The 27,296-nt window shown below is 55.7% G+C and overlaps 2 protein-coding genes across 4 annotated transcripts in view; one reads left to right on the top strand and one right to left on the bottom strand.

The window, feature by feature from the left end:
* Nucleotides 1–11,182: 11,182 nt before the first annotated feature.
* LOC121151939 (frizzled-9) lies at nucleotides 11,183–12,981 on the top strand. Its single transcript, XM_040973798.1, has one exon. The coding sequence runs from the start codon at nucleotides 11,183–11,185 to the stop codon at nucleotides 12,974–12,976; it is 1,794 nt and encodes a 597-aa protein (XP_040829732.1). The 3' UTR covers nucleotides 12,977–12,981.
* Nucleotides 12,982–15,563: 2,582 nt separating this feature from the next.
* The window catches only part of LOC121151442 (tyrosine-protein kinase BAZ1B), a 49,733-nt gene continuing 38,000 nt past the window's right edge, over nucleotides 15,564–27,296 (bottom strand). For all 3 annotated transcript variants that reach the window (XM_040972813.1, XM_040972814.1, XM_040972815.1), the window contains 6 exons: nucleotides 22,490–22,637; nucleotides 21,784–21,931; nucleotides 19,394–19,512; nucleotides 18,287–18,429; nucleotides 17,453–17,556; nucleotides 15,564–17,350 (listed from right to left, as the gene is read on the bottom strand). In XM_040972813.1, coding sequence (XP_040828747.1) covers nucleotides 16,993–17,350; nucleotides 17,453–17,556; nucleotides 18,287–18,429; nucleotides 19,394–19,512; nucleotides 21,784–21,931; nucleotides 22,490–22,637 — 1,020 coding nt within the window. In that variant the 3' untranslated portion in view covers nucleotides 15,564–16,992. The remainder of the gene's footprint in view (nucleotides 17,351–17,452; nucleotides 17,557–18,286; nucleotides 18,430–19,393; nucleotides 19,513–21,783; nucleotides 21,932–22,489; nucleotides 22,638–27,296) is intronic.

Here is a 27,296-nt window from a genome sequence, read left to right as displayed (position 1 = left end):
GCGGTGGAGGACAGCCCAAAGCCTTGGGACCCTGCATCCACGTGGGAAGAGGTTCCAGGATCCTGGCTTTGGATTGGCACAGCTCCGGCCGTTGTGGACCGAAGATCTTTTCGTCTCCTCTCCTCTATGTATAGCTGACTTTCCAGTAAAAAATAAATCTTTTCAATAATAATAATAAAGCAGTTAAGACACCTGCTTGAATGTGACAGTAACATCCGGCTTCATGTAGTTCTGGCTTCATGTCTGCTGGGTCACACCCTGGAAGGCAGCAAGAGCTGGCCCAGGTTCCCTAGGTCCCTGGCACCCCAGTGGGAGACCTGGGTGGAGTCTGAAGCTCCTGGCTTCAGCCTGGCTCAGCCCTAGCTCATTGCCTGCCTCTCTTTGCATTTCAAGTAACCTAACATTCAAAATAAATGAAGATGGACCCAAGTCGGGGCAACAAGGGAGCGGTGTTCACTTAAGCAGAGGCTGCGGAGAGCAAGAGATGCCAGACACAGCTCAGTGGGGCCCGCGGGATTCTGGCTGATGGCAGAATGTTCTGGAGTGGCACAGCCAGCCAAGCCAGCCTGGAGCTGCAGTGATTGGCGGAGGAGGGAGGCGGTGAGGGCGTGTCTCTGGGGCGTGGCCAGGCAGGAGCAGGGTGGGGAGGGAGGCCTTAGGGGGTGAAGGGTGCAGCAGCTCTGTGCCCCGGGTGGTTACAGGGGTGATGTGTCTGGGTTACTTATCCGTGGAGTGGAGCCCAGGCTCTGTGCATTTTAGGGGCCAGGATTTAGCTCAGCGTGTAGGCTGCATGTGGGGAACCCTGTACCCCAGAATACTTGGGTTCACATCGCAGCTTTCAGGAGGCAGAAGGTCAAGTTCTCGAGTCTTTGTTCCCCACATGAGAGGCCTGGATGGAGTTCTGGGTTCCTGGCTTCAACCCAGCCCAGCCCTGGCTGCAGTGAGTATTTAGGAAGCAAGCTGGCAGATGGCAGCTCTCTGTCCCTCAAATAATTTTTAAATTTTTATTAGTACTTAAAAAAAAAGATTTTATTTATTTTTATTGCAAAGTCAGATATATAGAGAGGAGGAGAGACAGAGAGAAAGATCTTCCATCTGATGATTTGCTCCTCAAGTGACCACAATGGCCGGTACTGCACAGATCCGAAGCCAGGAGCCAGGAACTTCCTTCAGGCCTCCCACGTGGGTGCAGGGTCCCAAGGCTTTGGGCCGTCCTTGACTGCTTTCCCAGGCCACAAGCAGGGAGCTGGATGGGAAGTGGAGCTGCTGGGATTAGAACTGGCGCCCATATGGGATCTCAGCATGAGCAAGGTGAGAAACAGCATACCATTGTCCAGCGGGGGCAGACTGAATCCACACCTGTGGGCATGGTGTTTGCCTGGAGTCTGCGCGAATCCTTCTATTACTTACGATTTCAGTGCCGACCTGGACAATCGCAATCCTGTGCTGCTCAGTGAGTGATCGCCAGGAGGAACGCCTGCACATGCTCGGAGCACACAGGACATCTGCCCCAAATATTTTGACTTGTGGTAGTCAAGACACTGCCATGGCCCTGGCAGGGAGCTGGATGGGAAGTGAGGACCCTGGGATTATAACTGGCACTCATATGGCGCGTGCAAGATGAGGACTTTAGCTGCTATGCTATTGCTCCAGACCCTGGTTCTCTTTTTCTTCTTCTTTTTTAAAGATTTATTTAATTTTATTGGAAAGTCAGATATATAGAGAGGAGGAGAGACAGAGAAGAAGATCCTCCATCCTATGATTCACTCCCCAAGTGGCCACAACGGCTGGAGCTGAGCCAACGTGAAGCCTGGAGCCTCTTCTGGGTCTTGGGGGCCCTCCAGCACTGCTGGCTACAGCATCCTGCCTTGGTTTTCTAGAGCTTGGGGTGCCTCCCCGTCCCATCTACCTTGCTGCACCACCTTCGCTGGCTCCCACCATCCAGATGATCAGACCCAAATGGCTTGGCTGGGTGATGAAGGCTTTGCTGAGCTCAGCGACTTGCTGAGGTTATGCCAGCAAGCCCCTCACTGGAATCACAGCTCTGTTGGCCAATCCCCTAAACACCATTACTTTCGCTTTTACTCCTTAATAATAGTAATAATTGGGCACGGTGCGGTAGCCTAGTGGCTAAAGTCCTTGCTTTACCCATGCCAGGATCCCATATGAGCACTGGTTCTAATCCTGGCAGCCCTGCTTCCCATTCAGCTCCCTGCTTGTGGCCTGGGAAAGCAGTTGAGCACAGCCCAAAGCCTTGGAACCCTGCACCCACGTGGGAGACCCAGAAGAAGCTCTAGGCTCCTGGCTTCGGATCTGTGCAGCACTGGCCGTTGCGGTCACTTGGGGAATGAATCATCAGACAGAAGATCTTCCTCTCTGTCTCTCCTCCTCTCTGTATGTCTGACTTTGCAACAACAACAACAAAATAAACAAATCTTTAAATAAGTAAATAAATAAATAAATAAGCCTGTGGGAAACAAAAGGACACCTGAGGCAGGGGGAGGGGTCGGCATCCTCCCTTGAGATGTCTGCATGGGCCTCGCCCACCATGGTCATCCGCTTGGAAGAACCCCAAGAGTGAAGGGCCCCCAGCAGCTCCCTGAGACAAGGCCTGCAGCAGCCCCAGCCACCCCTGACTCAGTGTTCACAGCTGTGAAGTGGGGGCAGGCAAAACATGGGTGTGCGAGGCTCACCTCCCTGCTGGGTGCGAGAACCTTGGGGCAGGATGAAATGCCGCAGGGTCGGCCCAGCGAGACTTGAGCTGGGAGCCCCCAGGCAGCAGGTTGGGGGTGCTCAGAACTCAGCACTTTTCTCTTCCTCCCTCCTCCCTTTCTTCCTTCTTTTCTTTCTTCCTTTCTTTTCTTTTTAATGATTGTTTTATTTTTACTGGATAGGGAGATTCACAAAAAGAAGGAGAGACAAAGAGAAAGATTTCCCATCAAACCGGTTCACTCCCCAAGTGATGACAACAGCCAGAGCTGAGCTGGTCTGAAACCAGGAACCCAGGAGTTTCCTCCAGGTCTCCCACATGGCTGCAGAGTCCCAAGGCTTTGGGCCATCTTCTACTGCTTTCCCAGGCCACAGGCAGGATGGGAAGTGGAGCAGCCAGGTCTGGAAAGGGCCAGGAGATGGCGTGGAGGCAGAGTCACCCAAACTGCTGCCATGATGATGGGGACTCTGGAGTCACATGGGATCTACCTCCTGAACCCACTCCAGGCCTGCAACTGCCTGCCCTGGGGCCACGGCTCCCAGGGGAATGGAAGACGAACAAGGGGAGAGCATGAGGCCAGGCAGGCCCAGGACCCCAAAGCAGCCGGTGCATGTTGGTGCAAGCGTCTATCTCTCCTCTGTTTGCACTGCTGTTCATTCAGCTCATGTTCACAGTGTTTTCACCTTAACTGTCATATTATCTCAAAAAACAAAAGCAAAGTGTGATCTGGCTACTGGTTCACTCTTCAAATGACTGCCACAGCCAGGGCTGGGCCACATCAGAACCAGGAGCCAAGATCTCCATCCGGGCCTCCCATATGCATGGCAGGGATCCAAATACTGGAACCGTCACCTGCCGCCTACCAAGGATGCACATTATCAGGGAGTTGGATGGGATGTGGAAGAGGTGGACCTTGCATGGGCATCCTCTGATAGGGGGTGCTGGCTTCCAAGGTCTGCCCTTGTTCAACAGGTGTTTCCTGGGCCCCTGAACTTGGGAGTGTGCTGGGGATACAGGGGGTGGATGGCAGGGTGGCAAGGAGTCCCGAGGTCACGTAGGAAACCCTGGGGCCGGGGAGGGCATGGCAGATGGGGGCAGGAAACCCCAGGTCAGCAAGCATGGCTCAGAGCGGTGCAGTATGTGGGCTTGGGGGGATGGGAGGCCAGGGGTGAGATAGAGGAAGGTGTGTAGTATGCACCTGCCAGGTGTGAGTTGCTGCTTCCTGATGTGATACAGAAAAAGGGCACCTAGGGATGTCATGGGGCCAAGTTCACACAGGGGATTTCTGCAAAAGCTGTTAACCTGCCCCAGTCCTGGGAGATTGCACTGATGCCACCAGGCTGTGGCAGAGGGAGGCAGAGCCAGCCACTGGCTAGGTTCTCTCTTCCTCTTGCAATAAAGCCACTAATTCTGTGCCCTGCCACCAACACACACACACACACACACACACACACACCCCAACCCTAATGCCTCCTATAGCAGCCAGCTCCAGACACTAGTAACCCAGGAACTTGGGAATGAAACTTCCAGTACTTGAACCTGTTGGGGTCATACACTCAGACCATGCAGATGAGCTGGGGTGGGGTGGGGTGGGGTAAAGGAAAATTGGTATGGCTGCCCATGGCCAGGCCCCGCCCCCCCATGTTGACTCCAGGGTGCTGGAAGCAGCGGTGGGAAGAGGGAGGGTTTTGTCTTGAGTCCTGCCTGGGCAATACCATCTCCAGGACAAGGTGAGGGGTGTGGCAAAGGATTGTGTGCCCCTCCAATCAGGACCTGAGCCCCCATCAGAGGCCTGGGGCAGAGCTGGCAAGGTCTGGCAGCACCTCCAGGCTTTCCTGCATCCGCCTGCCTGTCCACCCGCCTGCTAGCCAGCCGGTGGCCCAGAAAAGAGGACATGATGTGTGGTGGCTGAAGGTCACACAGCCACATCTGCCAGGCCCTGCTTGGATTCGGCTCTCACACCTCCAGAGGCCCTGTGAGGCCGAGAGCCAGGCTCCTACACTGGCCGGCTGGCTGGCTGGCTGGCCACAGTGGTGAAGCTTGGGGTTGGACCACCTAAGTAGGACCCAGAGTGGTCCTCGGATTGCTCTGGGAACCAGACAGGGGCTCGGCAGGTCCCTGGTGGAGACGACCGAGAAGACATTCCAACTGTGAGAGAAAGCACACAGTCCAACCCTGGGTGGGGGATGAAGGTGGCACCCAGATGCCCAGCTCCTGTCTGGCTCCCCTGGGCAGGGCAGGAGGGACAGCCAGCAGAGACCTCTTTCTCGCCCGCTCACTCGCTCGCTCGCTCACTCACCGGGCAGCCCAGGTTGTTTTCTTTCCCCGGGCGGCTGCTGAATTTCCCCTAAAGTTGGATAAATACGCGGCAGGCTCCAACGTCAACGAAACAGGAGCTCGCTCTGCCGCACAAAAGCGGCGTTCAGCGCGCCTGGCGCCTCCCGCCAGCCCGCAGCGAGCTGAGCTGCCCTGGTCCCTGCCAGGCCCAGCCCACGCCCACCTCCTCTGCGGTCCCCCGGTGACCCCTGCATGCTCCTTCACACCCTCCCACCCGGGGCAGAGCCCCCAACAAGTTTGGACTCCCACACTCTGCCCATCGGGACCCACCTGGCTTCCCCTGTGGGGCCACAGCCATCAACCTGCACTGCAGGGGGCGCTGTTCTGTCCAGGCTTCCAGTTACCCTGGATCCCCTAGGGTCCCCTAGTGCCCTGGGAACTCAGCAGGTGCTGGCAGGAATATCCCAATGATAGAAAATAAATGCAACCCACCGTGATTAATAAATGCAACTCCACGGGGGTTGAGGGGGAGGCAAGCATTTGGCCTTGCGGCTAAGACTCCTGAACCACTCCTCCGAGGGTCTGGGTTCGACTCCTCACTCCCGTTTTCTGCTAAGGCGCGTTGTGGGAGGCAACAGATAATGACCCAAGCAGGCGGGTTCCTGCTGCTCCTATGGGAGACCCCTGGCTCCCGGTTTCCACTTGGCCTACCTTTGTTGTTGCATGCATGTTCATGGGGAGTGAACCAGCCATGGGCGATCTCCTTTCTCTTTCTCGCTGCCTGCCACATATGTGAAAATAAAAGAAAGTAGAATTGAAAGAGAAGCTCGTTTTGATGCAAGGACTCTGAAATCCTCGTGTGTGGTTTTTTGCATGTTACACACAGCCCGTGGGCTACCTCAGGATGCTGGGTGGTGGGAAGTTCTCCTGGCAACACACTTCCACAAGGCTGTGATAAGTCACAGCCGTGCACACGCTCAGACGGCAGCACTAAGACCCCAAATCCACCAAGGGACCGGCACACATTCTCTGAAACAGAGCAGATTATTAAATTGAGCTCCCAACCTGGCCACTCACCACAGCTCCAAAACCACCATGGACGCCAAGTCAGCCCGTGAGTACGGCTATCCACCAGTGACACTGTATTTACAAACACGAGCAGTGGGGCACAGCTTGCAGAGCCTGAACATGGATTCTTCTATCTGTGTGACCCACGAGAGACCCAGCAGAGGCCACGTGTCTACCTACAGGGGATCTGCCGGAATCACTCCTGATCATGCAGCTGTTAAAGAATGAGTTGGGGCCCAGCACAGTAGCCTAGGAGCTAAAGTCCTCACCTTACACGCCTCAGGATCCCATATGGGCACCAGTTCCTATCCCAGCTGCTGCACTTCCCTTCATGGCCAGGGAAGGCAGTAGAGGATGGCCAAAGCCTTGGGACCCTGCATCCACGTGGGAGACCTGGAAGAAGCTTCTGGCTCCTGGCTTCAGATCAGCTGAGCTCTGTCCATTGCAGCTACTTGGAAGGTGAACCAGCAGATGGAAGATCTTTCTCTCTGTCTTTTCTCCTCTCTGTATATCTGCCTTTCCAATACAAATAAATAAATCTTAAAAAAAAAAAAAAAAGAAAGAAAGAATGAGTCATGGGGCCTGCATCTTGGGCCAGAGAGCCAAGCTATTACCTACAATGCTGGCATCCCATAGAAACATTGATTCAAGCCCTGACTGTGTTCCAGTTCCCTGCAAGTTGCTTGCTAAAACACCTGGGAAAGAAGAAGATGACCCAAACGCTTGGGCCCCTGCACCATGTGGGAGACCCAGAAGGAATTCCAGGGTCCCGGATTCAGCCTGGCTCACCCTTGGTTGTTGTAGCCAGTTAGGGAGTGAACCAGCACACAGAAGCTTCTCTCTCCCTCCTCCTTCTCTCTCATCGTTCTCTCTGCCATTCTGCCTTTCAAATAAACAAACCAATTTTTTTTTTTTTTAAACGAGCTGTGCCTCTCTTGTACTGACTTGGAAAAAATGTTCACGATGAAATATTTTCAAATTCATCACGAAAACTGAAAAAATATCAAGAAGATTTGCACGCTGGGTGTTGTGATCCCACAAACGCCCGCCACCTGGAGCCCACCATTGCCTTTGGCTTTTTTCACACATCTAGGCAAGACCAAAGGGGCATGATGGGCACAGTGCTACAACTTTTCTAGTAAGAGAGAGAGGGGGAGGAACTGCAGTGCAGGCGTATCTGTGATGCCAACCTCGAACTCCCCACACCGATGACCCCCAAGACCAGCGCTGCACCGCCAGGAAGCCTTGGTCGCTGGCTCCCAGTGTCGAACAGCTTGTGAAAATTGTCCAGTCTGGGCTGGCACCGTGGCACAGTATGCTAAGCCTCAGCCTGTGGCGCTGGCATCCCAAATGGGCCCCGCTGCTTTGAGTCCCAGCTATTCTACTTCTGATCCAGCTTCCTACTAATGTGCCTGGGGAAGCAGCGGAGGATGGCTCAAGGCCTTGGGCACCTGTGCTTGTGTGGGGGACACAGATGTAGCTCCTGGCCCCTGTCTTCAGACTGGCCCACCTCAGGCTCTCTGGCTCTCCTTTTCTCTCTGTAACTCTGCCTCTCAAACAAAACATGTATCTCTTAAAAAAAAAAATACTCAAATTGCAACTCTTCTTTAGTAGCCACTGAACACAATGCAGTCCAACCCTTGGCATCCTATAAAGGGGAACTGAGTCAGAACCAGGGCTCAAGCTGCAGGACGGGAGAACATTGCCCTGGCCCCATCCCACGGCCTGCCCAACCCTGTCTCTGGGTCCCTGTGCACAGAGCTGGGCAGCTGGGTTGTGTGTGCACACCTGCACACACCTAAGGTGTGTCCCCACACACGCTCACACACACACACCTCCAGGGTTCAGTCAATAGCCCTTCCCCCATCTCAGGCCCTACTCTTCTTCAGTGTCTTCTAGAAGGATCTATGCCCCTCTTTTTTTCTGACTTTTTTTTTTTTTGGCCCTATTTATTTTCCCTATTTGAAAGTGTTAAAGAGAAAAAGGAGGTATCTTCTACTGTTGTGGGCTGAGGAGTTGATTAGCATTTGTTAAGCTTGGCTCCTGCAGGAAATGGGCTTGGAGGCTAGTGGCACCTTGTCTGTCAGACTCATTAGCATCCTATTGTTCTGCTAGAGGCTTGGGGGGAAAAGTATATATGGCTGAATAAAGGGAGGCCATAGTGAGAGACGTCTTCCACCACTACTGGTCTCCTGTCTGTCTTATTCCCTGACCCTTGCCGTGTCCATGCTACCGGCACCGCAGGCCGGGACATTCTACCTGCTGGTTTATTATTCCAAATTGCCACAGTGGCTAAGGCTGAACCAGGCCTAAGCCAGGAGCTAGGAGTTTCTTCTGGGACACCCATATGGCTGTGGGAGTGCAAGCACTTGAGCCATTCTCCGCTGCTCTCCCAGGAGCATTAGCAGGGAGTTGGATGGGAAAAGGAGCAAGTAGGACTCAAACCAGCGCCCACAAGGGATGCTGGCATTGGAAGCAGCAGCTTAACCTCCCGTTAGGTTAGGCCTGCAACACTGGGCCCTCACTCCAACATTCTTGGCACCAATGGATATTTCTGGAAGCCAGGTCAGGTGCCAAGAGGGGTGGGGGAACAGAAGCAGAGGGGGAGGCCCCCTGCCCCTGGCTCACAAGGAGCCAGACACAGGTGCAGCGGTCTGACTGGCAGCACTACCAGGGGCCCCAGGGTCTGTGGGACTGAGCCTGGGGTTGTGTGTGTGGCGGGGGAGCAGGCAGCAGTTCCTGGAGGAGGAGCTGGGGAGTGGGGGAGGGGCTGGCATGTGTCCCATGGGGCACTGAGGGCCGCCGTCCAGGAGGTGATGGTAAAAGGAACCTGGGACCCCTCTGAAGACCCCAGGGAGGGAGGCTGCACTCGCCCTGGCCAGCGCCTCAGGCCCCCTCGGTGGCCCAGGCAGGCAGCAATGGGGTGAACTGCCCGTCCTCATGGTCTCCCTTTCAGCCAACGCCTCCACGGGTATTGCTGTGTTTTGTAAAGAGGGGATCCAGTGACAATGCCGGGTGGGTGGGCAGGCGGCCCCAGGGCCCTCTTTGCTCCCAGGCAGTGGCTGTGTGGGGGCGGGGCCCTCCCACCCCCACCCCTGGCTTCCCTGGAGCAGCTGTTGCCATGGTGACTGGCCTGGCATCCCACAGCCTCTGGGGCACCCTCCTGGCCGCCAAGTTGCCAGGGGAAGGGCTCCTTCCCACCCCCTCCCCAATTCTTCTCCACCATAGTGGCTATGCACACACACACACACACACACACACACACACACACACACACACAGCTTGTCTGCCTGGCCAGTCCCCCCCCAGCACTGGTCCCAGCAAAGGCGGGCAGTTCCACAGCTTCCACCCCGCCCCCAAACACACACAGACCAGGCCGTGGGGGCTGGGCAGAGCTTCACTATCTTACAATCATCTCCGGCACCTCTTGGGCCAGATTAACAGAGAAAGCTCACGGTCTCACGGCCGCCCTGGAGCAGTCATGGTGGCTAGGGCAGATGGAGGGGACATAGGGACCTGCAGAACTTTCCGGCCTGTCCAGGGACATGTGGGTGATGTTTCAGATTGGGGTGTCGGACGAAAGCCAAGCAGAGGAGTAGTGAAGCCCTGAGGCAGGTCCCTCCCTGCACTTGGGTTCTGAGTCTGAGGGAAGAGGGGGCAAAGTGGGGCCCTGCCCAGCACCTGTTCTGGGAGAACTGCAGCTCCTAGGCAACGCTGGGTCCAAAGAAGCCACACCCCTGCCCTTTACCCCCGACCCCTGGGGGATCCCACAGCAGCTCCTCTGGTGGTTAATACAGACCCAGTGTTAGATCTCTTGGGGGAGAAGGGTACAGAGGGGTCAGTGTGTACACTGGACCCAGCATCCTCAGGAGCCTGTGCCTCGGTTACCACCATCGCCTGCATCCCAGGTCCTCACCCATAGCTCTCCGGCTCCATCACAAGCAGTTGTTGGTGAGCTGGGCCCACGGGGCAGAGATGAACTTGAGTGCCCACTGTGTCCTTTATGAGCTGTGGGATCCCTAAACAGACATTTCAAACTTTTGGAGCCTCCATTTCTTATCCATAAAATGGGGCAGAGTTCATGGTAGGACTGGTGTAATGAGTGCTAGGGGCCCAGGGCTCACCACACTGCAGGCCCCTTTCCCAGCACCGCCCCTGCTGCCCTAGGCCCTTCGCTCTTGGGAACCCCACCAGAGTGCCCGGCTCAGAGCAAGGCACTTTGTTAGGATCCTAATCACCTAGGTGGAGAAGACAGGGGATACCCCCGCCATTTTGACTCTCAGTTTACCCTCCTGGAAGAGGGGGAGAAGAGGAAATGGGATAGCCAAGAGGATGAAGGCAAGGGAAGTGGGCGGGGTGTGGACATCTGTAGGTGTGCCACTGTCCACTTTTAAATTTTTATTAGAAAAAAAATAATTTTTTTTTTTTTACTAGAAAGGCATATCAGATGCACAGAGAGGAGAGACAAAGATCTTCCATCTGCTGGTTCACTATCCAAATGGCCACAATTGCCAGAGCTGAGCTGATCCAAAGCCAGGAGCTTCTTCTAGGTCTCCCACGCGGGTGCAGGGTTCCAAAGGCTTTTGGGCCGTCCTGTGCTGCTTTCCCAGATCACTCGCAGGAAGCCGGATGGGAAGTGGAACAGCCGGGATACGAACCGCAGTCCATATGGGATGCTGGCACTTGAAAAGTGAAGATCGCCGCTAGTCGGGTGCAGCAAGGTGCCGCAGGGTGCTGCAAAATGCTGCGCCTTTAAACCGTGGCGGGGGCGTGTTTGGGGCGCCGCGCCCCCGCCCCCTGGGCGTGCCCCCCACACCGGAGCCCCGCCCCGGGGTTGTAGCCAGGGCCGCGGGCAGACGGCGCCCGCACTGGCGGCGGCGGCAGCTGGAGCAACAGCGGCGGCGGCTCGGCTGCTCCTGCGATCCCTCGGGCGGAGGCAGTCCGCGCGCTGCCCACGCGCACGCCCCTCTCTCCCGGCGGCGCACGGACACACGTGGGTGGGTGCGTGCGTGGGTGGCTTCGGCGATGGCCCGCGCGCTGCCGCGACGTGGCGGGCAGGCCCGGGGGCGCGGGACGGCGCGGCCCGAGTGAGCCGGTAGGGAGAGGGCGAGAGGTGCTCCGCCCGGGATGGCCGCGCTGCCGCTGCCGGCGCTGCTGCTGTGGCCGCTGCTGGCGGCGGCCACGGCGCTGGAAATCGGCCGCTTCGACCCGGAGCGCGGGCGCGGGCCGGCGCCGTGCCAGGCGGTGGCGATCCCCATGTGCCGCGGCATCGGCTACAACCTGACCCGAATGCCCAACCTGCTGGGCCACACGTCGCAGGGCGAGGCGGCCGCCGAGCTGGCCGAATTCGCGCCGCTCGTGCAGTACGGTTGCCACGGCCACCTGCGCTTCTTTCTGTGCTCGCTCTACGCGCCCATGTGCACCGATCAGGTGTCCGCGCCCATCCCCGCCTGCCGGCCCATGTGCGAGCAGGCGCGCCTGCGCTGCGCCCCCATCATGGAACAGTTCAACTTCGGCTGGCCCGACTCGCTCGACTGCGCGCGGCTCCCCACGCGCAACGATCCGCACGCGCTCTGCATGGAGGCGCCGGAGAACGCCACGGCCGGCCCGGCCACTGAGCCGCACAAGGGGCTGGGCATGTTGCCCGTGGCGCCACGGCCCGCCAGACCCCCGGGTGAGGCAGGCGTGGGCCCAGGCGCGGCGGACTCGGGCCCTGGCGGCGGCGGCACCTGTGCGAACCCGGAGAAGTTCCAGTACGTAGAGAAAAGCCGCTCGTGCGCGCCGCGCTGCGGGCCTGGCGTCGAGGTCTTCTGGTCTCGGCGCGACAAGGACTTCGCGCTCGTCTGGATGGCCGTGTGGTCGGCGCTCTGCTTCTTCTCCACCGCCTTCACGGTGCTCACTTTCCTACTGGAGCCGCACCGCTTCCAGTACCCAGAGCGCCCCATCATCTTCCTCTCCATGTGTTACAACGTCTATTCCCTTGCCTTTCTCATCCGCGCTGTTGCGGGCGCGCAGAGCGTGGCCTGTGACCAGGAGGCGGGTGCGCTCTATGTCATCCAGGAGGGCTTGGAGAGCACGGGCTGCACGCTCGTCTTCTTGTTGCTCTACTACTTCGGCATGGCCAGCTCGCTCTGGTGGGTGGTGCTGACGCTCACCTGGTTCCTGGCAGCCGGCAAGAAGTGGGGCCACGAAGCCATCGAAGCGCATGGTAGCTACTTCCATTTGGCCGCCTGGGGCCTGCCCGCGCTCAAGACCATTATCATCCTGACCCTGCGCAAGGTGGCCGGGGACGAGCTGACGGGGCTGTGCTATGTGGCCAGCATGGACACGGCGGCGCTCACGGGCTTCGTCCTTGTACCTCTGTCCTGCTACCTGGTGCTGGGCACCAGCTTCCTCCTGACTGGTTTCGTGGCTCTCTTCCACATTCGCAAGATCATGAAGACGGGCGGCACCAACACGGAGAAGCTAGAGAAGCTCATGGTCAAGATTGGGGTCTTTTCCATCCTCTACACCGTGCCAGCAACCTGCGTCATTGTCTGCTACGTTTATGAGCGTCTCAACATGGACTTCTGGCGCCTGCGGGCCACAGAGCAGCCCTGTGTCGCCGCCACCCTGCCTGGAGGCCGCCGGGACTGCTCCTTGCCTGGGGGCTCTGTGCCCACCGTGGCTGTGTTCATGGTCAAGATCTTCATGTCGCTGGTGGTAGGCATCACCAGTGGTGTCTGGGTGTGGAGCTCTAAGACTTTTCAGACTTGGCAAAGCTTATGCCACCGCAAGATGGCGGCCGGACGGGCGCGGGCCAAGGCCTGCAGAGCCCCTGGCAGCTATGGGCGGGGCACTCACTGCCACTATAAGGCCCCCAGCGTGGTATTGCACATGACTAAGACGGACCCTTCTCTGGACAACCCTACACACCTCTAGGGACATAGGCCTGGATGCCCCCACTCCCTGTGGATGGGGTGACACCTGCTGCCCCTCCCCCAGCCAGCTGTCAAGGTCAGGCCAGGGGAACATGGTAGGGGGAGGGCTGAGGATCTAGCGAGGTGCCAAGTCTGTGTCCCCCAGTTAATGCAGGGGGATGCAGGACAGCCTGATTCCCCTACAGGCACTTGGGAGAAAAGAAGGGCAGAAGTGGGCCTGACCTGACCTTAAAGTTTATTTAATGATGTAATTTATTATTATTTTTTTTCCTGGAAGCTGTGACTGGAATAAATGCCCCCGTTCCCCGTGTGGCACCGCCGAGTCCTCTCTGGACTGGAAAAGAGGGAAGGTTGGAGGGACAGAGCTGGCATGGGGCAGTCACTGGGCTCTCAGGGGACCTTGAGGCTGTGTGTCACTGGAGTCCCGGAATGCCTGGTGTCTCCTTCCTCTCGCCACCTTGCCTTTGGGCAACCTCTGCTTGCCTGCCCTGTCCATGTTTCCAACCTGAGACACTGGGCCGGGGCCAACCCAGCTGTCCTTGCTATACCTTCGTCCTTTGCTGTGTGGGTCCCAGAGATGGGGCTGGATTGGGATGTGGGCATCCCGGAAGCACAGACCTGAATTCACAGGAAGCCAGCTCTTGGGCCTTGGTATGTCTCCAACTGCTATGGTCATGGGAAGATGGGAGTAGACAGCAGTGGGAGAGGTGGGGGACAGCAATGTGCCAACCTGGGTGCCAGTGCAGCTCAGCTGCTGAGTGGGTATGACTGTCCCAGAGACTCCAGACTGTTTGGGATCAGAGCCCCTCTTGGCCCCCCGAGACTACATACAGCCACATGTGGGTTTTGGTGGCTGTCCCTGTGTGTCTGCTCACACACAACCAGCACTGTCAGAGCCAGGGAGGCCACCACCATCCTGCCCCTGGCCGGGGTTCAGCCCTGCTCCCAGCCAAGGGGAGGCTCCAGGGAAGGGGAAGCTCATTCCTTGCACTGCTCACAGACTCACGGCTTGTCAGGCTGCAGATTCTGTGCTCCACATCCGCCACCAGGCTCATCGGGCAGTGGATTCTACGGAGAGTCCAGCAGGGATCCCGGCTCCCTTGCTGGCAGACGCACTGTACTTTCAGAGCAGGCAGCCCAAAACGTATGTGACCTTTCCTGCCACCTAGGCAAGGGACCACAGTCCTTTGGAACTCTCCATGGGAGGGTCTCGGTGCTTAGTGGGGGTAGTAAGGAAGGCCCGCAGTTCAGCAGGTGAGGTATTAGGGGCTGGGACAGGTAAACTTCAGATCTGGGAGAATGGCCAGTGGAGCTGTGTGTGTGTGTGTGTGTGTGGGGAGAAAGCCGAGCCTTCCCACACAGCTGCTCATCCCCTTCTCCTTGCCCACTGAGGACACAGTTGGGGAGGTGTGGGGGGGTCACTGGTGCTTGGCTGTGCCACGCACAAGGCAAATTGGGATGGGCTGGGGAGCACCCAGGCCAGCAGGGCAGAGGAAGCTGGGATGGTTCCTGCTGGCCAAGAGACGTAGGAGGGCAGGACTATGCCAGCCAAGGCTTCCCTGGCCCTAGAAGATGCTTGCAGAGAACCAAGCAGGAAAGGGACATGACTCTGCCAACTCCCTGCCCGTGACCTTCTCCCTCATTTCACAGGCAGTGACCCAACTACAGGGGGGCTTCCGGTAGGTCTGTCCACAGTGGGGAAGCTGCAGCCAGGGAAACTGGGCAGAGCAGGGAGGGTGTGTGTTTGTGCCAGGGAGTGGGGAAGAGGAGACAAACACCTTCTCCCCCTTGCCCAAGAGAACCTTCCAGAGCCAAACACACATACCTCCATGACCAACATAGTACTAGTGTGCAGGGACTGGATGTGTCACTCCTGGGGACCTGGGCTCAAGCAGGGCTGGTGCCCACAGCTACCATGACTTCAAAACAAGGATGTGAGGATAGTCCAGGGGCACCATGATTGATGCCATGTATATGAGAACTCACTGCTTTTCTGAAAGTTTTCCTAGAAAACCAAGCTGCTCTCCCATGCTGTTAGCAAGGAGCTGGATGGCAGGGGGACTTCCTCATGAGCTAGTGTTTACTCTGAAAGCAAAATCAAGAGTTCCCTCAGTACGAAAGGACCACACAGGGGGCAGGGATTGTGCCATAGCTAGTATAGGTGCAGATTCAGGCCTGGCTGCTCCACTTCCCATCCAGCTCCCTGCTATGGCCTGGGAAAGCAGTAGAGGATGGCCTAAGGCTCTGTGTCTCCATATCCACATGGGAAAATTGGAAGAAGCTCCTGGCTCCTGTGACCGTGGCCACTGTGGCTGTCTGGGGAATGGACCAGCAGAGTTCTCTCCCACTCACTCTTTCAAACACATCTTTTGAAAGAATAAAGGCCCATGCAGATCCCTGCGGTAGAGCCTGACACAGGAGCGTGCGGAGCTTGAAGGTCATGTCTCATTCCCAGGGGGTTGAGGAATGCAGCAGATGGCTCTGACCTCCAGCCAGGAACCAAGTGCGGTCAGCTGCTGGGGAGGACCCGGCTCCCAGCACGCCACCAGATCTGGGCAACACAGAGAGGAATCCAGCACAGTCGTTTCTTTATAAACACAAGTACATAATGTTTATTTGAAATTCCAATTTATTACAAGTTCACCCTTTAATGGGGCCCTTCCTCCTTAGGGACAGCTTAAAAAAACAAAATGGTTCCGGTGTCACTTAAGTGGGAACGCAGGAATCGCACTACGAACAAGGACAGACTGGATCTAGGACAGAGGCGGGAAGGCAGCGGTGGCTGTGGGACAGGGGCCAGCGAAGGGATCCCGGGGACATGTGGGCTGCCCCTGGGCGGCCTCACGCCCAAGTCCCCCATGCACAGTCCCCACCAGGGAACCGGCTCCTTTCACTGCAGTGCAGACATGAAGGTCAAGGGGCTCCAGCCTTCCAGATTCCAGGTTGATAGAAAAGCAAAGAAAACCCTGTACTATATTTCTAGTAAAATCTGTCATCAAGGAGAGAAGACCACCAAGCCTAGCCTCCCACTACCAGTGAGTGCCGGGGGGCTGGTGGGGCCTTTCCCGGCCCTCCCTCCTGGCCCTGAGGACAGAGGAGGGGGATGTGGACGGAAGAGGCGGAAGCAGCCACTGTAGTTGCTGGCAGGCAGGCAGGACAGTCCCAGTGTCGCCTCCTGGTGGGCAGGTGGTACATGGGTCAAGGACAGGGAGTTAAGCAAACACGCCATCATATAAACCATACTGTACATGTGCCGAAGGGAGATGACAAATATTTTACAAGATGTTCTTTATACAATGTCACTGCTGAAACAAGCAACTTTCAGTAACTAGAAAAGTTGATTTAAAAACAAGGTATGCGTCTCCGCTCTTCCTGCCTCTCCTCACCCCCTTGCCCGGCGCCCGCGGCGGGCAGCCCCAGCCGATTAAAGGGGCATGCATGATTACAAGCAGGTCACCGGGTCCCCATGAAGTGCCTTTGTTTGGGTCTTTTTTTTTTTTTTTTTAATTTTTGTGTTTTGTTGAGGGGGGAGGTGGGTGGCAGTAACGAGAGGCATGCCACCAAGAGGAGAGGTATTCAGGAACGGCTCCAGGATGGGACCCTCTACTCCGTGAGCCCCATGCCATGATGCTGGTGAACAGACTGCGTGCGGCGCGAGTAGGCGTGGGATGTGCAGGCTTCAGCGGTGAAGGCTGCCTGGAACCTCACCCTCCCTTCCCCAGCCATGCAGCTAACCTCCTGCAGCCCAGAGGGGCTTCAGGGAGAAGAGAGGAAGAGGACTCACTCATGCGCTTCTTGGAAACCCAGAAGGCAGGGCCCAGGCTGGCTCTACCTGCAATGACTGCGGCCAAGAGTCAGGCTCTCCCAAAACTCTGCAGGTCGTCCAGGGTGCGTGAGGCGCCAGGGCATGGCTGGTGCTCCTGCAACCACTTCCCTTAACCGTCTCACTGCCCCTTCCTGTTCCCTCGCGGCCTCCTGCTGCCCCCCAACCCCCCCGCCCTCAGCAGGGCCCCGCCTCTATTTCCTCTGTCTTCGTCCCCTGGACTGTCCGACGGGCTCTGGCTCACTGTCCACTTCCTCCTCCGCAGGCCGATCGGGAAACTTCCTGCGCTTCCTGCGGACGTAAGGGTGGCCGGGCAGGTGCTTGTGCAGCAGGGCCACCAGGCACTGCTCCGTCTTGGCCATGCAGCTCAGCACGTGGCTGCCGTGGCAGTTGTAGAGCTCAGCATTGGTGAACACCTGCTTCATGTCACCGAGGAACTCCTGCACAGAGCGGTAGTGCCCACACGAGCACTTGTTCTGCATCGTCTGGAAGTCCATGGGGTTCGTGATCACGTCGTAGTAGTCCTCAGCCTCGTCCCTTGTCACGGGCTCCCTGTTGGGGGTGGGGGCGGGAACCAGATGGAGCTGGATGCGCTGGCTTCCTCCCCTGCAGGGCCAGGGCCAGCCCACCCTGCCCCTCACGAGCAGCACTCACCTGAAGGGCCAGCTGAAGCGGTACTTGACTACCTTATGCAGGATCTCCTCGCACTTCTGCAGCTCCAGGCTCTGCCGCCGGGAGCTCCGCTTGCTCTGAAGCACCTGCGCAGGAGAGAGGGGTCTTGAGGGAGGGTCCAGAGGGAGAGCATGGGGGTGCAGCACATGGGTGAGAGCAAAGGCAGAGCTAGGCCCTTAGTTCTCCTGTGGCCAACATCAGCACCACCTGACAGCGCCAAGGCTATCGCCTGCGGTGCTCCTGGCGGCATATCAGAAGGTTCTGGGAGGGCCCAGGACGGGAGTGCTGCAGGTACACAAAGCCAGGTGCCCCAAGCAGTCTTGCGGAGGTCGGGTATCTCCAGGATATCCCAGGCCCAGGAGCCACAGAGATGCCTGGGCAGAGCTGGGCAAACAGGAGCTTGCTGCTCCCTCGGGTCCCGGGTGGCTCGCTTCATGCCCCATCCCAAGGGATCTGTGAAAACAAGATCCCTTTTGTTTTTTTGACTCTGGGAGGCACAAGCGAGCTGTCTAGAACTAGCTGGGGGGCAGGGAAGGGACGTTCCCTCCCATGACAACTGTGGGCAGAGCCCCGCCAGCCAGTGCGGTTCCGGCATTGCGGACATTCCCACAGTGGAGCCCCGGCCCCAGAGCCCTCGAAGACACATGGCAACTATTTTAGTTCAGTTCGAACTGCTAACTTGAGGAGACGGCATGTGCAGGCCACCCGAGGGCATGCCGGGCATAGCTGCTGCCTCTGTTCCCACCTGTCACTCGGCAAATTCCTGGAGCCGGGGTGGGGAGTGAGGGACGGGGAGGTTAGAGGGCAGTCACTCACCAGCTCATCCACCTCGGCGTCCTCCACGGGAGCCTTGGGCCGAGCCCGCCGGGCGGGGTGTGGCTTCTTCCCTGGGCGGCGGCCGGGCCTGGCTGCTGGGGTGACTACGTTCTGCTTGGCCCGGAGCGCCTTGCGGGGTCTCACTGAGAGGAGGAGGAGGAGGAGGGAGGACTTAGACCGGAACACTGGGGGCGGGGGGCGGGGGCGGAGAGGAGGGGGAAATGGAAGGACAGGGACGGGCATGGCTGGGGCATGGAGGCACCAGAGGGACAGACACCAGAGAGAAGTGGTGGCTTCCCACGCTGGCAGGTGGTGCCTGCTCCACTGAGGAAGCAGCAGGTGAAGAGGTGCAGCTCCCAGCAGCTGCCAGAGCCTGTCCAGCAGTCACTCCTTCATGGCACCTGTGCACTGTGGCTGGAGGTGCAGGAGGTTCTTGGACACACTGACCATGATGGGGCAATTGGAACTGACCTTGAGCCTCAGCCTGTAGGAAGGACCTGAGTTCAAGCCTCAGCCCTATTCTAGCTTCCTGCCAACGTGCACGTGACAGCAGGTGATGGCTCAAATACGAAGGTCTTGTTCCTGCCTCTGGCTTGGTCCAGCCCCTGGCTGTTGTGGCCACTTCAGGAGTGATAACAATTAAAAAGGTAGGGGGAAAAAGCAAAAGTTAAGATATTTTAAAGGAAAATCTTCCTCTATTTTCTACCAATTGATATGGAATACCTTTCGCAGAGAGGTTGTTTAAGGCTCATTGGAAAATAAAAATACTGTGGAGCAGCCAGGTATGCTGCCACCTGCAACACTGACAACTCACTCTGCAGGACCAACCTGAGACCCAGCTGCTCCACTTCCAGGGCAGCTCCCTGCTGCTGTGCCTGGGAGAGCAGTGGAGGACGCTCAGCTGGGCTTGTGCTTTCAGCCTGCTCCAGCCTGGCTGTGTGGGCATCTGGGCAGTGATCACAGATCTGACACTGCTTTTCAACAAACCTTTTTAAAGAGAGCAAAGGAGGCTCCAGGGAGAGCCAAGGCAGTGGGCACCAAGGAGGTAGCACCTGCCCTGCCCTGAGTAGCCAGGGAAGAGAAGAGCTGTGCCAATGCAAGACTTACGTCGCAAACCAGCCACCTCGTAGTCTTCCTCCTCCTCCTCCTCTTCTTCCTCCTCCTCTTCCTCTGAGTCGCTCTCATCATCTTCACTGTCTTCAGAGGCCGACTCTTCAGTATAATTCCTGTGAGGACGACAAAGCATGGGGTGGGGGCAAGGCTTGAGCCACAGCCCTGAGCAGGGCTGGAGACTGAACAGACAGATCTGGTAAGGCGGGAGAACCCAAAATCTAGGCCAGGCCAGTGGCCCCATGTGTTCAACAACTGAGTTTCAACAGCTGCCCGCCTCCAGCAGGCCCACGTGGCTTGGACAGGAACCAGCGGCATCAGAAATCAAGATCGAAATGCAACCCAAACCGTCCCCACACAAAACCTGCTTACTCTGCCTCACAAAAGGAACCCAGATAACGTCGCATGTCAGGTGGTAGGAGCTGTCCCCAGCTCCGGGTAGCTTGCAGGGTAAGCAGCGGCCAGACAGGTGCTGCTATCCCGAGATGGCCCCATTCCAGGAAGAACAGCTTGCAGATGCCCCCAAGATCAAAGCTGGTAATCCCAGCTTGGAGCAGCCGGCCTCAGGCCCAACACTTCAGAGTGGCCCGTCCACCCCCCCATTCTTTCCCCAGTAGCTGGAACAGAGGGAGACGGCACAGAGGGACTGTGTGTGTAGGCAGATCCAACAGCTCTGCCCTTTAAAAGACGCAGTCACAGGTCCTATGAGCCACCACTTCAGTATGGGAAACAGTGGTGCTAACTCGACAAGTATTACAAGTCTCCTCTCAGAGGCCCTGCGTTGGCCTTCCTGGGACCTCAGGGAGGAAAGCAACCCCTCTTCTTTCCGGGCTTCGGGCCTGATGCCATGGGACTGAGCGAGGCAGGATGCACACGGATGCCATCCTAGTCCCCTAAGGCAGGCCATGGGGTGCTCGACCCAGGCGAGATGATTCTCAACAGGGAGGAGAGCAAGGTAAACACTGAGTAGCTGGGAAAACACACACACGATGGAAATGGATGTACCAAGACCCGGGTCAGCGCTGAGGAATCTCAAAGTTCAGGCAAAGAGGAGGGATGGGACCCAGCGCCTGGCGCAGTAGCCTAGCCTAGTGCCTAAAGTTCTTGCCTTGCATGCATTGGGATCCCATTTGGGTGCTAGTTCGTATCCCAGCTGCTCCATTTTCCATCAGGCTCCCTGCTTGTGGCTTGGGAAAGCAGCAGACGACGGTCCAAAGTCTTGGGAGAGACCTTGCACCCACATGGGAGACCTGGAGGAAACTTGTGGCTCTGGATCAGTTCAGCTCCTGCTGTTGCAGCCATTGGGGGAGTGAACCAGCAGTGACAGCAACCTTTCTGGGTGCCCATCATTCAACTACGTGTCAGAGCAGAGGGTGTCCTAGGCTATGTTTTCAGCCTGGCCTGATCCCCAGTCACAGGCATTTGTAAAATCAGGCAGTGGATAGAAGAACTCAGTCTCTCTGCCCCTGAAATAAAAATTTTAAGAAATCTGGCCAGGAGCTGGCATGGTTACATTGTGGGTCAAGCAGCCATTTATGATACTGGGATTCTATATAGACATTGATTTGTGTCCTGGGAGCTCCCCTTTCTGATCCACCTCCCTGATAATGGCCTGGGAAAAGCAACTGACAATGGTCTGAGTGTTTGGGTCCCTGCCACCCACATGGGACACCTGGATGAAGCTCCTGGCTTCAGCCTGACCCAGCCCTGGCTATTGTGACAATGTGGACAGTGCACCGGTAAATAGATCTCTCTTAAACTCCGACTTTCATAATAAATCTTTAAAAAGTTAGGCTAGTGAGTTTAGGACAGGTAATGGAAAGATGGCCCTGGCAATTGACCCTAGAACAGAAGGCAGAAGACTGGTTCCCAAGACTTCAGGACACGGGACTGATCACACCGGTAAACTAATGACCACGTAACACCAGGCAGGTCTTCACAGCCTCGCTCTAGTCGTGACAGGTAAGGGGATACATGTGGGGGAGGTGATGAGCACCGGCCAGTTTCTACACATGAAGGCATCATGTGGGCAACATGCAGCGGGATGCAGGGAGCACTGTGAGAGCGACCCAGACAGTTCATGGGAAATGTGTATTAATGGATATATTCTGCCCACATTTTGTAAGTTTTTGTATTAAAATGATTTTCTGGGAGTTCCCTGCAGTACTATTACTGAGATGGTCTGGCCAAGCATGGCTGGCAATGAAAAGCTGGCCCATCACCACGGAGGTGAGGGCAGACCACCACCCTCAGGATCCGGACTAAAAGGATTGGCTTCTATACCAAGACCCTAAACTTAAAGTTCCTCATGGCCATCTGGGCTGAGTCACCGGAGCTCCACTCTCACAGCTAACAGATTCCTCTTTAAAAAAAGAAAGACTCCTTACCTTCCGCGGGAGTTGCGCCGGGCTGTGGCTGGCTGGCATGCTGGGCACTGCCACTCGCCCTCGGGTACCTCGTAGAGGGCCGGCCGTAGGCAGAACAGGTGGAAAGCTTTATTGCACTCGTCACAGAGGATCAGCTTGTCGTCCTCCCCTGCAGAAAGAGGGGCACGGCAAAAATCACTGGGCATCCCCACTACCACCACCACACAGCAACACACATTTTCAACAGGTCCGACCCAGGCCCTGTTCTCAGGTAGCCATTTTCTGAAAAGAAATGTAGCAGGGAACGTAGGCTCAGGTCTCCAGCTTACACCGTCAAGTGGTTGGCCGGTTAAGGTTCACTGGAGGGAGTGGGGGGAGTGGCGCACAGCTGGAAAGCCTGGAGCACCGGAAGTAGGCCTGCTCTTCTAACACCCCCCTCCCCTACCCCACAACACCTTCCCGCTTCCCAGGCAGCCACTTGCCTTCCATCTGGCTTTCTTACTTGAAGATAAACCAAATCTACTAGACACGGCTTTCTCCACTCCCCATCCTTTATATGACGTTTTCATCCTTGCAAATTAAAACCTTTAACAACTCACAAAGCAACTTTGGCTCCTGGGAAGTCAGTCAGGTGACATGTGAGCAGAAAGTCAAATGTGTCTCACCACAGTTGGGGAGAAAATCCTGACCCTCCCCAACACACCCAGATCAACAATTCTAACTCTACCTTTCTTCCGACAGACTTTGCATCTAGCATTTTCTGCAGACATGTCCCACTTGATACAGGCATCCAACATCCCGAGCAGAACGTGCATCCTGGAGAAGGTCTGGGCTTCCCGGATCGCTGTCTTCCACTTTTCCAGGGCAGACGCCACCTGAACAGAGAACACAGCAGGCCACTGTTACTACAGTGAACACAGACAAGCGAGGATGGACTTGGGAAACATGCCGTGAGCAGAGAACAGGTGCTTCCCCAGCCCTATGTGGGTCACTACAGGAGACAGTGCAAACTTGCCAAAGGGAAAGCATGGGTCTCCTCTCCACAAAGAGACTTGGCATCATGTAAAAGTAAGAATTTGTATGTACTATACACGCTAGTGTGCAACTGGCAAACCTGATTCTGCACCAATCCACATCAGAGTCCCCAGCACAGGCCCAGAGGTGGTAACATCTATGAAGCCATCCACAAACCCTACAGAGAGCGCTCCTTTTGTGTCACTTTCAACTAATCGGAAATTCTGAGGTCCCAGAGCAGCCTAACTCCACCCTGGATGCTGGCCTTAACCCATGCGCACTGCTTCTCCTCGTCCCCAGCCCACATCCAACAACGCAGATAGACTTGGGGGCGTGCTTTATACAGCATGGCGGGTTACAGGAGTAAATTAGGAATGCACCCCCTTTTCTCCATAAAACATACACTCAGCCAAGTGCAATGCCCATGTCAACAGTGCCAGGAGGGGGTGCTGTTCTCCCAGGGAGAAAAGGCCAGCTTAAGGGCACACGACAGGCTGTGTCCTCTCGCTTAAGCTCCGTCCGTCAGAACAAGTGCTTTCAGCTGCCCGTTGCCCTCACTACCTGGCCAGCACTCCACTCCTTATTCCAACCTCCCCGACAGAGAGCTCCGCCCCTGCTTCTTCCCTCTGCAGCGGCAGCTCCTCAGGGCTGTGGACAGTGCAGTCAGTGCTCAGCTGCCAGAGAACACTGCAGGTGCTTCTACTGTGTAAGAACAACTCAAACCTCTGCCAACTGGGTCCACAGGCATGGATAGGCTAGGCGTGGACTCTGCTGTCCTCTAGTGGACAGTCAGCCACAGTGCATACCAGTGCCCAGGAACAGTCCTAATGCCTCACACAGCACAGCTTCTCACTTCCAGATTATTTCCTGCAAGCTTTCAATTGTGGGCACCCAACAGTTCAGTTGGCCTCATTAGATTATTTTTAAACATGAAGAGATTATGGAAATGAACCTGTTTAACCTGACTTGTTTCTTAGCATTTTGAACGATCATATAATAGGTGGCCATTTGCTAACGGCTTCTTTTACCGAGTCAGGTACACTAGGATCAGGTACACAGCACAACACTTCATCCTATTTTATTGCGGAGTAATAGCCCACTGTATTTACTCATCAGCTGATGGACACCTGGACTGCTCCAATGTTTCAGCTATTCAGAGTAAAGATGCTTGTATAAGTTTCACTTGGTGTTTGTCATGGTCAGAAACTATGTCCAAAGTTCCCCAGCAATACAGCAGATGAAAGGTCATTCAAATTAAAATAATAATAATAATAAAATTTAATGAAGAGAATTAGAAAAAAAGAACTGTTGAATAGCCAGGTAATACCCAGGGCCAGGGGCAGCCTGTGAAAGCTCTCTGTGCTGCAGTGCTTGATACTGGGAGCCAGATACACTTTGGGTGGGAAACCCAAGCCCGCTGGCAGCCAGGTTCTCAGCAGTACTTCAAGAGACACAGGTGTGGTCACGCCCGGTCCCAGCAGCCTCTGTGCTTGACTAGGAAGGGCAGCTAGCCTGTGCGGGCAGGGACACTAGCAGCCTCCCATCGGTCTCCCACAGAAGACCACTTAAAATGGAAAAACAGACAATAAAGCCATCAAGATAAATGCAATCAACACAAACAGAGCCCAGCAAAGCCCAGGACTCTGCCAAACCACCCACTAGGTTTTGTCTTTCCCACTTTACTCAAGGAAAAATAAGCCATCAAATATTCGAGATAATTTGCTTTTGCAAATAAGGAAACTGAAGCCTAGATTAGAGACTGATACTAGTTTATGCAACAGGGATGAGACATTCCTGGCCCTTGTTAAGTGGAAACCTTCAAAGCAAAGGACTGGAAAATTCCACAGCTGTGGTGACTCTGGCTCTGGGTGGGAAGGGCAGGGCACAATGCCCTGTTGGTGTGGAACACGGCGCCCGACTCGGTAGGCCGCCTAACGGATTTTCCGAGACACTCTTCCAGGCGTTCCATCTGCACCTCCAGGCCTCGGGAGGGCCGCAGCTGAGCTGAGAGCCAACCTCTGCTGACAAGCCTGGGGGCTCTGCCGCAGGAGACAAGGAGAGGTCGCCTGGAAGGGCCCCGTCATGGAAGAGGTTTCTGTAGCACCTTGCAGGCCTCGTGAGCAGAGTGACTTAGACAGCCTGGCCTTCTGTGGAGCTGCTTAGCTAGGCCAGCAGCCACATGACAGGTGAGCCCGGAAGCCAATGCATAATGCGTTACCTGCTCACGTCTCATTCTCCACGGACCCCCAGGGGCCCCCAGACCAGGCCAGACTAGGGGCTCAGAGAGGCAGGGCAGACGTTTTCTGTGTGAATTGGCCAACAAGGTGAGTGCCAGCTCTCAGTGAGTGACACCTCCATTCCTCTGCCAGTCAGTGCTGACCCTTCCAACTCCCTTTTCCTTCGAAGCCCTGTCCTCTGGAAAGGTCCATCTGCCCTGGGTGTGCCTCCCTTGAGGACAGCCTGAGGAGGCTTCTCTCCATCAGTACCTGTCGGTCTGCTGTAGCTCTCTCCTGCTCCTCAGCCTCGCACATAGGCAGAGCTTCTGGAGGGCAAGGAGCCAGGGCTTGCTACTGAGCTCCCTACAACCTCCGCAGGCCAGAAGGAAGGGAGAGACAGAGAATCTAAAACAAGGACAAGCATTCCACGTAAGATGAGGGCTGGGACTTGCCTATGATGCAGAATCTTCAAATGCTTTCCTGTGCTAAGTATTCTTTAGTTGAAATTTAATATACGACACAAAGTGGAGGTGATAATTAATTAATTAATTAATTAATTAATTAATAAGGCAAAGAGGCAGATCTTCTATCTGTTGGTTTATCCCAGGAATATCTGCAATAGCCGTGACCGAGCCAGCTTGAAGCCAGGAGCAGGGAACTCAACCCAAGTTTCCCACAGAAGTGGCAGGGAACCAACTACTTAAATTCATCAATGAATCAAAGCTTTGCAGTTGGCACTGATACTCCACAAGGGCACTGGTTCAAGTTCTAGCTGCTCCACTTCCCACCCAGCTCGCTGCTGACACACTTGGGCCCTGCCCCTCGTGGGAGTATCAAGTTGGATCTTGGACTCCTGGATTCAGTCTGATCCAGCCCTGGCTGTTCCAGCTATTTGGGGGAGTTATCAGTGGATGGAAAATCTCTGTCTCTTCGTTTACTCTGTAACTCTACTTTCAAATACCGTTGCCACCCACTTGGGGTGGCAGTTCTTGATTCTCGGGTCACATCCAACCATTGTGACCATCTGGGAAGTAGATCAACAGATGAAGATTGATCTGATCTCTCTATTTTCAAATAATAAATAAATAAATAAATAAATAAATAAATAAATAAATAAATAAATCTGGGCTGAGCACGGTAGCCTGGTGGCTAAAGTCTTTGCCTTGCATGTTCCAGGATCACATACAGGTACTGGTTCTAATCCTGGCGACACTGCTTCCCTGCTTGTGGCCTGGGAAAGCAATCAAGGATGGCCCAAAGCCCTGGGACCTTGCACTCATGTGGGACACCTGGAAGAGGCTTCAGGCTCCTGGTTTTGGATCAGCTCAGCTCTGGCCAATGCGGCCACTTGGGGAGTGAATCACTGGGTGGAGGATCTCCCCCCCCCCCTTTTTAAATCCTTTCTTCATTTCATCAAGGACTCAGAATCCATCAGTGCCGCAAGTCCTGGAAGAAGCTCTTGGCTCCTGGCTTTGGGTCAGCTCAGCTCTGGCTGATGCAGCTGCTTGGGGAGTGAATCAATGGATGGAAGATTTTCCTGTCTTTTCTTTTTTAAAAATTTTATTCTTTCTAATAAAAATAAAATTTTTAAAAGATTTATTTTTATTACAAAGTCAGATATATATAGAGAGGAGGAGAGATAGAGAGGAAGATCTTCCGTCCGATGATTCACTCCCCAAGTGAGTGCAACGGCCGGTGCTGCACCGATTTGAAGCCAGGAGCCAGGAACTTCCTCCAGGTCTCCCACACGGGTGCAGGGTCCCAAGGCCTTGGGCTGTTGTCGACTGCTTTGCCAGGCCACACGCAGGGAGCTGGATGGGAAGTGGAGCTGCTGGGATTAGAACCGGTGCCCATATGGGATCCCAGTGCATTCAAGGTGAGGCCTTTTAGCCACTAGGCCATGCTGCCAGGCCCAAAAATAAAATAAATCCTAAAACCAACCAACCAAACAAACCACAACAACATGCCACTTCATCAAGCACTCAGAACCCATCAGTGCCGTGAGGATGTAGAGACACAAGGACCCTAATGTGTGTGTGACGGTTGGCCTCTGAGGGAAATATCCAGGTGGTCTGTCAAAACATTAAGACCAAGTGATCATATGACCCAACGATTCACTCAGAGATGCAGCAGCACTGCCCACAACAGCTGAAAGGCAGTAGCCCCATCAGCAGACGGGAGCTCAAGCACAGCACATGCTTACATGGTACAGAAAGCAACATACAGGTTGCTGTCCTTGGTCTTAACACTCCTGGCACGTCCTACCAGGACTAACTTCTGGTGTTTGTAGGGGCCCTTCTGATC

The sequence above is a fragment of the Ochotona curzoniae genome, unplaced genomic scaffold (genome assembly GCF_017591425.1).
Source record: "Ochotona curzoniae isolate NIBS_2020 unplaced genomic scaffold, NIBS_Ocur_1.0 contig_2321, whole genome shotgun sequence".
Taxonomy (NCBI): domain Eukaryota; kingdom Metazoa; phylum Chordata; class Mammalia; order Lagomorpha; family Ochotonidae; genus Ochotona; species Ochotona curzoniae.
Note: the sequence above shows the minus strand (reverse complement) of the source record. Positions and strands in the feature narration are given on the sequence as shown.

Coding starts and splice junctions, on each gene's coding strand:
- LOC121151939 (XM_040973798.1), top strand. CDS start 11,183: ATGGCCGCGCTGCCGCTGCCGGCGCTGCTGCTGTGGCCGCTGCTGGCG.